Genomic DNA, 11,209 nt, shown 5'->3' with positions numbered 1-11,209 from the left:
GGGGTAAAGGAGGCCTTCTTGTCTCGGAGTTGAGCAAGTTCAATCATTGACTGGTGGTACCTGTAATTTAAATTCAGAAATTGGCAATTCATGGCTTCACATCGTTCACAATGTGAAGGGTTAGTATAATTATTACTGACTAAAGATGGGTTTATCAAAACTCCACCTGAAGAACTAGGGAAAACAACTCCACTAGTCTGTTGATTTTGCTGACTAAAATAAATACTCAAGGAATTTAAGCTGTCTAGGAATTTACGATGATCCCCACGCGTATTCCAGAGATTATCCAGAAGACATTGTTGGGTCTCATTTATGCTGCCTACGTTTTTAAGCTTCCTAAATTTTGTGCTGGCTCCTTCAGGAAATACTGGTAGTAGGATTTTCCCAAAAGGAATGGTTTTCGGGTGACTTTGATCCATCTGTAAAACAATCAAATAAATCATTAGTAGGATAAATAGAGCAATTTTGAAGTTGACATAAGTCACCTTTGTTTGGTATTGATGAAAATTCAAAATTGACTTGTTGATCAAGAGAAGTGGTAATAATGTTGTTACTAGTGACTGTGAATGGATAAAGTAAGTAAATAAAGGGTATTCCTAAAATTACTTTATCAGTTAAATTTTTCACTAAAACAAATGATGTTTTGAAACAAATGTTATTTTGGCAAATATTTACTTCAGGTAATTTATACTTGATCTGCATTTTACTACCATTTGCAGAACTCAACCGTTCAGTTGTTTCTTGATAATACCTTTTTGGTATTATTCCTTCTTGAATGCAGTTTAAATCAGCTCCTGTGTCTATAAGAGCAGTAATCTCAATTCTATAATCTCCTACAATTAATTTGATACGTGCATGCCATTTTTGTAATTTTATTTTATTTAGTAAATTTAATCTGTAATTTACTGGATCATCAATTGGGTGATTGGGATCAAAAGATTGTTCTTGACTAGGATGTTGAGTTTTATTAATGGGCTCTTCTTCATTGGAAGAAGATTCAGAAGATAATTGGTCATCCTTAAACTGGACGAATCTTTTTCTTGGAAGTTGATTTTTAATTGTTTCAATTTCTTTTTTAATCAAATTTATTTCTTCTTGGAGACTTTGCAGGGTTATATCTTTCTGAATTTTACTGAATCGTTCAATAGTGGTGTTGAGGTTAATAATTGGCTTATTGTATTGAGGTTTTTTACTTTGTTGGATTAAGAGTTGTTTGAGTTTTTTAATATATTGTTGTTTCAACTCAGAATCATCTAATTTACTTATTAAGTCAATAAGTAATTCTTCTTCAGGTAATTCTTTGGTAAGTACATTTATTGTTTTACAGCAGTTAGCAGTACATCCTATCTCAATTTGGTCGTCACTGGGACTATTACTTAGAGAATGGTACTCGGAAGACTTGATACTGTCATCTTCATTACTAGTGTTACTCAGATTTTGTGCTCTAAAAATTTCTAAAATCTGCTGTTTATCAGTGTCGGATATGTTGAGTTGATTAATTTTTGTTTTGACTTTACATTCAGTTTTATAATGACCTTTTTTGCCACAATTGTAGCATGTAACATTATTCTTATCATTTGACTTGTCATTTGGTTTTCTGTTTTTATGCTTTTGTGTTTTGGATTTTTCATAATATTTATCCTTGGATGGTGTGGAGGATTTATTACGCCTATAGTATTTGTGACTTTTATGACTGGTAGTTGGTTTAGTATGAGATTTGGTTTTCCTTCGTGATGGTGCTACAGGGGGTAGACCATATTGTTCACAGAAGTTACCCAATTCATATTTGGCTTTATTCTTGTCTTTTTGGGCTTGTTTACTAATTTTCATATCAATGCACATTCTTAGACCTTCTTTTTGAATGGTACTAATAATGTCACCGTATGTTAACCTATCATATTCAATTACTCCTGTTGGTTGACTAAGAACATCTCTAATTTTATGAGCAAATAAATTAGGGAGTCCATTAATGAATTTTTCTTTCCAAAATGATTTTGTACAATCATCTCGGAGCATGACTCTAGATGTAAAAACATCTTTGTACCATCTAAAATCACTTAATGTTGGGCAACGCAAGTTAGTCAGTTGATCATGTATCCTAGAGGTAATGTTACTAGGTTGACCAATGAAATGTTTAATTATGGTGTAAATTAGGGTATTAACTCCGTCGGGTATTCCCATTCCAATTTCATTATCAAAAATTGGGAGACCATTTTCATCAAGTTGAACAGCATGTTTTACTTCTTCTCTTGACTCACTGGTGAGGTATTTATCCCACCAAGATTTTAGCATTCCAGTAAAACCGGAGGTTAATAAATCAACAATTTGTGGTTGACTAAGTTCAGTATTACTTAGGTAACTATTGGCAGCCATTGACATGTGATTTAATTTTTCTAATATTTGGTGTTCACTTAGACCATCTATATTCCATTCATATAATTTATTAGACGAGACAGAAAACTGGTTAATTAAATTATTTTCTTCATACTGTAAATCAGGAGGGGTTGGCCTAGAGTACCAATTTTTGGTAAGGCTAGTAGGGTTTGCTGGGGGGTTATAAAGGCGATTTATTTCTTGACCAGAGAATTGTTTTTGTAGGTTTGTGATTTCTTCATCAGAAGATGTTTGACTAGAGGTATGGGAGTCGTGGTTTTGTGTAATTGTAGCAAGCTGAGGTGACTGTGGTTCTAACTTAATTGCTATGTTTGTGAGCAAATTTTCAATTTTTTGAATATTTTGATTCTGGTTTAGACTGATTTTTTCTCTCTTCTCAGGGAGGTGGATGAGAGGTTTTTCAATATTTTTACTGGATGAGGGGATGCTACAAGAGGATCCTTCATCTATTTTAGTTTCTATTTTATCCAATTGTTTACTAATTGTTGTGAGACATTGATTAGTGTAATTAATTTGTTCAGCTATTTGCTTACATTCAGTTCTATCAGTTGGTAATTTGAATGGAGATGCTGATATAGCAGATCCTTTGTAATTAATAATGATTGAATCTAAAGGAGGGTGACTAGCAGTTGTAACAGTATTGTCTGATTTTGTCCATTTTACTTTTGTAAGAGTATTGACTTTTTTGTAATAATTTTCTAAGTAGTCGAAAAAATAAATTTCAGTTCTGGATTCTTCCATAAATGTTTCCCAATGAGCTAAAATTTTATCCTGTTTACTAGATGTATATTTAGCAAAATAATTTTTTCTTTTTTGTTTATTTTCTTTTGACTTAAATTCAAAATATAATTTGTCAAAATTTATTTCAAAAGGTTTATTTAAAACTAATAAAGTTGAATCAATGGGTTCTTCAAAATCTGTTTGAGTTGGAGACCCTTGAAAGGTGTCTTCATCCTCAAATTTTGACTGTGTAGAATAACAAGGTTTACTAATTTGTGAACTTGATTCAACACCTTTTAATCTAATACTGGGATCAATTAAATTTTTGTCCTTCCTAGGCAAAGTAGTTGAACTATTTGACCTATCCATAGCTATTGAGCTATTGGATCGACTTAATTCTCTGATTCTCAGAGGAGGGTTTACTCTTTGTTGATCAAAACTTATCCTAACTGTACCATCTAAGTATTGTTGAATATAATCTAGATCAATTGTGTCATTTTGGAGTTTCTGTGGGAAACTCTCATTTTCACTAAGCCAACTGGTTGGTAACTGGATATCACTCCAAGAAATGGTTTTGGGTACTTGTACATTAGCATTTGTGCTACTCTGTATAAGTACAGTTTTATCCTTGGGACTTTTGACTAATGCATGAATATTTAAATTAGTTTTCATACATTTATAGTAAATACGGTAAATTAATGCAATTGACTGACTACCTTCAAGCATTTGAGTGATTGCTCCGGCAGTTTGAATATTTAAAGTTAATGCTTTCAAAATATTTTTATCTTTTAAACTAAGGGGTAAATCGGGGTAACAGTTAAAATAAACTGGACCATTATGTAGACTTGACTCCATTAATCCTAGGAGACTATCACTATAGACTGTGAATCCACTATCTCTTAAAGATAATAAAACTGAGGAATTTAATCCTCTTCTTGTTAATGGTTTAATTGCAACTTGTATTAATCCTACATGAATATAATTATACCCTCGTTCAAGGTGACGTTTGACTGATTGTTGACTAAGGAGAGAACATCTCTCTTCTTGTTTAGTAATGGCATAAACATGTTCAGCAGTTTTAGCAACTTGATCAGTACGAAAAGCATCATCTAAAAAACTTGACTTATAAATTTCTTTTACTGGGATTTTAGGTATATTCCAATTTCCTAATCCTGTATCTAAATCTTGATACTCATGTTCTTCTTGGTTGACTATGTCCGCTAACTCAGATAGAGAAGCCATTGAAGAACTGGCTGAAGAAGTACACCTAAATAATCTATTCATTGTTTTTAATCCTACAGACTTTTCTTTTAGTATCTTAACCCTAAAGATTTCTTAATTAATATTTTAATCCTAAATTGTCATGATAAACACATACCCCAATTGACACATACCCCAGGTTTTTTCCCAACCCCTTCACTGCCCTACCGCGGGACTTACTCACGAGGACTTTTACGGATTACCTAAGGTGGTCTTTTGCAAGGTGGTCGACCGATGACAACCGGACTAAAATACTAACTAAAATTTCAGCAGGATTAAAAGACTAAATGAAAATTAAGTAGGAGTAAATACAACTTACAGATTACTTGAGTTTAATTCTTCAATTATATCCTACTTGGCTCTGATACCATGAGGGGGGCGGAAGCACGGACAAGGGGGAAGAACATGTGGGTCAGAGTGGGAGAGTGGGAATTGGACTAATGTTTACTGGGGAATCAAACTATCAAACAAACTAGGTACTAGGTACTAGGTACTAGGTACTACTGGGGAACAAATGTTACCAGAGGAATCTAACAAAGTATAAAGGAAAGTTACCAAACAAAGCATAAAGGAAAGCCTATGATGAATAGTGACGTGAATAGTAAATCGGATGAATAGTGACGGGTGAATAGTGTCGGTGAATAGTGAATAGTGAATAAAAGAAATGAAAGAACAATGAATAAATCAACTATATAATAGCTTTACTAGTAATTTGAACAACAATAATCAATTATATAATAGCTCTATAATTTTATAGAATAGCTTTACTAGTAATTTGAACAACAGAATTACTGAAATAAATTACTTACTAAAACAATCTGAATTCAATTGCTGAATCAGAAACAGTACATGGCAGTTTACTGGTTTACAAGGGTTGCTGGAGTATATTGATACTCAGCAATGAAAAGCAATGACTGGGTTTACTACAGAGGATGAGGAACAAGGGGAAGTGGTAGGAGAATTTCTCTCTCTAAAACCTCTCTCGTATTCTCTCCTCTCTTTTTACTTGTGGGTCTCTAGTCCTAACTGGTCTTACTGGTCCTGCTTCTAACTGACTTCTCCAATCCTTTTATAGAATAAGGATCAGAGAAATTACAAACATTGAATAGTAGAATCACGTGACTACAGTAAATAAAGTAAGTTACTGTTTCTACTTTCGGTGCAGGTGGGACCAAAAGTAGAAATGATTACTTCTTTTGACTGTGACTGTTCCTACTTTTGGTGCTGGTGGGGCCAAAAGTAGAAATAATGACTTCAGGCAAATGGGTCCTGGGCATCTTGGAAAGCTGACCCACATGGATTCCTATGAGATGTTGCTGTAGCTGACTCTTCGGATGATGTATCATCTTCTTCTTGACTGGCTTGAGCAATTAACTGTTGTGCTAACATTAATAACTGGGAGCACTTGGTTTTTGACTTGGATTTCGAAGGCTTGGAAGAGCTTGGTGTTGGACTTCCAAGTCTAATAGTGGAAAATGTAGGTGAACTTGGTTGAATCTGAGGAACTTGAACCTGTATAGCTGGAATTTTGACTGGTGTTGGAACTTTGACTGGGAATTCTTCTTTGACTTGATCAATGACGCGTTGATGCTTGTATGCATCCCACCATTTTACCAAATACTGGCGATTGACTATCGTGTTATTGATACCATATTTCCATTTGAAGATCCATGGAACTTTGTATTTTGCCATAAATAACAGTAGCATTGGAAATTGACTTGTGTGACTATTGACTGGATACAGAGTGGAAAAGTAATTGACTTGGTCCATGAGTTCACTGGGTAAGATGTCTGGAATGGCTCCATTTTGGTGCCACCACCGGGAGAACCAAGATGGAATGACTGATTTGAATTTATGATCAAACGAAAAGAACCAAGAGTGAGTAAAAGACTCATTCTCATGGAGGATGACTTTGAACCATGCATCAATATAATCGTAATAATTATATTGAATGGGATGATTCGGAAGATCTCTGAGTAGTGATGGGTGGCCCCATTCTTCTAGGCTGACTATGTTGTGAATATAGAGGGAATGGTAAATGACTTTAGTTGGATTGACTCTGTCATTAATGGGTTTTATCTGGATTGACTTGTGGTGAAGAAGGATGTCTTTGTAAAAAGAAAGGGTTTTAGCTGGGTGAGCAGGGATGAAATGCCATCCTGGGGGGAAAAAGGCTTTGACTAATTCAACTGGATTTTGAATATTTTTGTGGGCTGGTTCAATGGAGAAGAGGTTAGTGGTGACTGGTTTGAGAATATATTCTGTAGTTCTTGCTGGGTACGGGAATCTTTGTTGACTAGGTTGAATAGTTTGAGTCGAGGAAAAGGGATCAACATGAAGGTTTGAATTGGGTGGTGTAATATTGTGACTCGGTGAGGGAGCATGTATTAGTGCAGAACTGTAACTAGTTTTGGGTACTTGTCCAAGAACTTGGTACCTGTTTCTGCAATCAGTTGGAGGAAGTGCAAGTTGGTTTTTTGTAGTGGAGGTAGGTTTCTTGCTTTTTTCTGCCATGACTGAACTGCAAATGATTTCAATGTTAAATACAATGAATGCTGCTGAGAAAACAATTTTTAATAGCTGGAAAGTAATTTTATGTTGTGCTAAATAAAAATTCTCTAGTAAGAAAATCTGGAATGGAATTTTGATCTCCTTTAATATATTCAATATCAAAATCAAAAATACTTAAAATTGACTGCCATCTAGCAAAGATTTGTTTACTAGCAATATTTTTAACATCTTTTTCTAAAACATACTTTGCACTTTTGCAATCAATTTTGACTAGGAATTTTTGGTTTAATATATCATCTTGAAATTTTGAAATACATAAAACTAATGATAAAATTTCTTTTTTAATAGTACTGTAATTGCTCTGTGTTTTATTCCATAGACCAGAATGGAATCGGACAATTTGCTCAGGGGAAGTAGGATTGACTTTCTGCAAGAGGATACCACCATATCCTATATCAGAGGCATCAGTTTGAATAATCTTAAAAGAATTGACAGTAGGAATACCTAGACATGGTAATGTTTTTACATATGTTTTGACTTGCTTGACTATGGAGGTGTGTACTGGTGACCAAGGAGGGGGATTGTCCCTTAGACGTTCAAATAAAGGCTGACAAGTTTTCCTAAGATCCTTATAAAATTCAGCTATGTAATTTAGGGATCCTAAAAATCTTTGTAATTGATTTTTGTCAATAATTTCATCTGGAAATTTATCAGCAAATTGAATGGCTCTACTGATTGGTACTATAGTTGATTGGTGAATGTCATAACCTAGAAATCTTACTTTTGTTTGGAATAATTTGATCTTGGGAGCAGAAATGACTAATCCATTATGTTTAATAGTTTTAATAAATGATTCTAAATGTTTCCAATGCTCTTCAATTGAGTTAGAAAAGATGAGAACATCATCTATATATACTATAATAAAATGACTGAATTGGTTAAATATTTCATTCATTATATTTTGAAATTCACTGGGAGCATTTTTTAATCCAAAAGGCATTACATTCCATTCATAATGACCAAAGGGGGTAGTAAAAGCTGTCTTATATCTATCATCGGGGTGTAACTGGATTTGCCAAAATCCGCTTTTTAAATCAAATTTTGAAAAGATTACTGCTTTACTTAATCTATTAATTAAATCCTTTTTATTTGGAATTGGATACCTGATCCATTCTAACACATTGTTTAATGGTTTATAATTTATGACTAACCTAGGTACTCCTCTTTCTTTTTCAGCATTTTTGTTAACATAGAAAGCAGGACATGACCATGGTGATTTACTTTTCCTAATAATATTGTTATTAAGTAAATCATTTATTTCTTTTTTGCAGGTTTCCATAACTTCAGGGTTCATTTGAATAGGCCTTGACTTTGTTGGGATTTGGGCTTCATTAAAGTCCTTTATGTATGGCAGTGTTACTATATGTTTCTTTCTATGCCAAAAAGCACTGGGAAGATTAGAACAAACTTCCTCTTTTAATCTTTTATTAAAATCTTCAATTTGTTGACTAAGTAGTGTATTGGTGAGTTGTTCTTCAATTTTTTTGTATCTAATTTCTTCCTGTAAAAATTTTAATTGGTTCATTTTTTGACTTACTTTATAAGTAGATGGTAATGTTAATTGTTTCAATTTTCTTTGTTCTGGTGGTGTTAAGAATTTGAACATTACTTGTTGACCAAAAGGTTTAGTAGAAATTCCTTCTTCAGTAGTTGTAAAAGGATAAAGTAAATAGATAAAAGGGGTGCCTAGAATTACTTTGTCAGATAAATCTTGAACTAGGACAAAAGAAGTCCTAAAACAAATTTTGTCTTGACAAACATGGACTTTAGGCAACTTGTAATTAATTACCATTTTACTACCGTTAGCAGAAGTCAATTGTTCTGTTGTTTTGTGATAGTACATGGTAGGTATTATACCTTCTTGAATACAATTTAAGTCTGCTCCTGAATCAATGAGGGCAGGGATTTCAATTTGATAATCATGGATTACTAATTTTACTTTGGCATACCATTGTTGGTAGTATTCTTGTTGATCAGATGTTTGGTAATTTTTAGGAATTGTATCAATTTCTTTACCAAATTGAGATTTATTTAGTTTGGTAATATCTTTTTTAATAAGATTAGCTTCCTGCTTTAGATCTTGCAAAGTGACTTCAGTGTGGACTTTGTTTAATCTTTTACCAGAATTTTCTAATGATGTAATTGAATGAGATTTTTGAAGTAAAATTTGCTTAAGGCGAATAATATAATTTTGCTTTAACTCTGAATCATCTATTTTACTGATTAGGTCAATTAATAATTCTTCTTCCGGTAAGGTTTTGGTGATTACGTTTAATTTTTTAAATTCCTCAATTTCCAATTTACTATTGTTAGATGGTGGGGTATCACTAATGGTGATTGGATCTAGAGGAGGGTGTCCTGTGGTTATAACAGGCTGGTCTGACTTATTCCTTTTCACTTTTTTAATAGTATTGACTTTTTTGTAATAATTTTCTAAGTAGTTGAAAAAATAAATTTCAGTTCTGGATTCTTCCATAAATGCTTCCCAATGAGCTAAAATTTTATCCTGTTTACTAGATGTATATTTAGCAAAATAATTTTTTCTTTTTTGTTTATTTTCTTTTGACTTAAATTCAAAATATAATTTGTCAAAATTTATTTCAAAAGGTTTATTTAAAACTAATAAAGTTGAATCAATGGGTTCTTCAAAATCTGTTTGAGTTGGAGACCCTTGAAAGGTGTCTTCATCCTCAAATTTTGACTGTGTAGAATAACAAGGTTTACTAATTTGTGAACTTGATTCAACACCTTTTAATCTAATACTGGGATCAATTAAATTTTTGTCCTTCCTAGGCAAAGTAGTTGAACTATTTGACCTATCCATAGCTATTGAGCTATTGGATCGACTTAATTCTCTGATTCTCAGAGGAGGGTTTACTCTTTGTTGATCAAAACTTATCCTAACTGTACCATTTAAGTATTGTTGAATATAATCTAGATCAATTGTGTCATTTTGGAGTTTCTGTGGGAAATTCTCATTTTCACTAAGCCAACTGGTTGGTAACTGGATATCACTCCAAGAAATGGTTTTGGGTACTTGTACATTAGCATTTGTGCTACTTTGTATAAGTACAGTTTTATCCTTGGGACTTTTGACTAATGCATGAATATTTAAATTAGTTTTCATACATTTATAGTAAATACGGTAAATTAATGCAATTGACTGACTACCTTCAAGCATTTGAGTGATTGCTCCGGCAGTTTGAATATTTAAAGTTAATGCTTTCAAAATATTTTTATCTTTTAAACTAAGGGGTAAATCGGGGTAACAGTTAAAATAAACTGGACCATATATATATATATATATATATATATATGCAATTTCATGAATTTAGGTTGTCTGGTTTGTGGCGGCGACCAAGAATCCATAGTTCATCTTCTTTGTGCTTGTCCCTTTTGCAAATAGGTATAGGGGGTTGTTCATGTCAATTCTTTTAAAAACTTATGGGATGTTATGGATTTATGGTGGCAGGGGCATGCAAATAAGGAATGGTGTCTGTCATTGGCGGCATTGCTTATGTGGTACATTTGGAAGTGTAGAAATGGGGTTCTTTTTGAACATAAGTTCTCTCTTCCTTGGTTGGTCTGCAAGCAAGCGGTTGAGTACTTTCAAGAGTATTTTTCTACAAAATCTTTGGATACCACAACTGTGATTTTGAATGGGGAAGGAAGCCCTAACTCATGGAGGAAGCCTTCGGATGAGATGTTCAAGATTAATGTGGATGGGTCATGGAAAAAAGGGGTGTCGAGAGGGGGTTATGGCATTGTGATTCGGGATTCCAAAGGCTTGTTTGTTTCTGACTCGATCGGGGTTTTCCCGTGGTGCGCAAGTTCTTTAGTTGCAGAAGCTGTGGCATTTCGACATGGCATTTTGTTGGGATCACATATTGGGTTAGGGTCAGTGATTATAGAAAGTGATGCTCAGTTGATGGTGAATACGCTTTCATTGCAAAGCAACTATCAGTCAAGAGGTGGAGGTCATTATTCATGATATTCAAGTTTTGAGCATAAATTTTCACTGTTGTAGTTAAGGTTGTTAGTCGAAACCGAAAAATCGATCGAAATAAAAAAAATCGAACTGGACCGAATTTTTCAAACCGGTCAAATAATTTCGATCCGGTTCCGGTTTATAAAATTTTAGAAACCGGAAAAATAATTTCAATCCAGTTTATGTATTTTAAAAACCGGCTGAAACCTCTAAAAAAAACCCCTAAGTTCTGATCGAATTTTGATGATCTGAGCCTCTCAATGTAATCAGAACGTG

At 33.5% G+C, this 11,209-nt stretch overlaps 1 protein-coding gene across 1 annotated transcript; it reads left to right on the top strand.

Annotated features, from left to right (window-relative positions):
- The first annotated feature begins 6,922 nt into the window (after positions 1 to 6,922).
- Positions 6,923 to 10,936, top strand: LOC131298679 (uncharacterized). The gene is made up of 2 exons (XM_058324154.1): positions 6,923 to 6,961; positions 10,418 to 10,936. The coding sequence occupies exons 1-2, from the start codon at positions 6,923 to 6,925 to the stop codon at positions 10,934 to 10,936; spliced, it is 558 nt and encodes a 185-aa protein (XP_058180137.1).
- The last annotated feature ends 273 nt before the right edge of the window (positions 10,937 to 11,209 follow it).

This window comes from Rhododendron vialii, chromosome 8a, assembly GCF_030253575.1.
Source record: "Rhododendron vialii isolate Sample 1 chromosome 8a, ASM3025357v1".
Lineage (NCBI taxonomy): Eukaryota > Viridiplantae > Streptophyta > Magnoliopsida > Ericales > Ericaceae > Rhododendron > Rhododendron vialii.
The sequence above is the reverse complement of the archived record's forward strand: the minus strand, read 5'-3'. Positions and strand labels throughout refer to the sequence as shown.

Coding starts and splice junctions, on each gene's coding strand:
- LOC131298679 (XM_058324154.1), top strand. CDS start 6,923: ATGAATGCTGCTGAGAAAACAATTTTTAATAGCTGGAAA. Junction 6,962..10,417: donor CAATTTTTAATAGCTGGAAA/GTAATTTTATGT, acceptor TTATGGTGGCAG/GGGCATGCAAATAAGGAATG.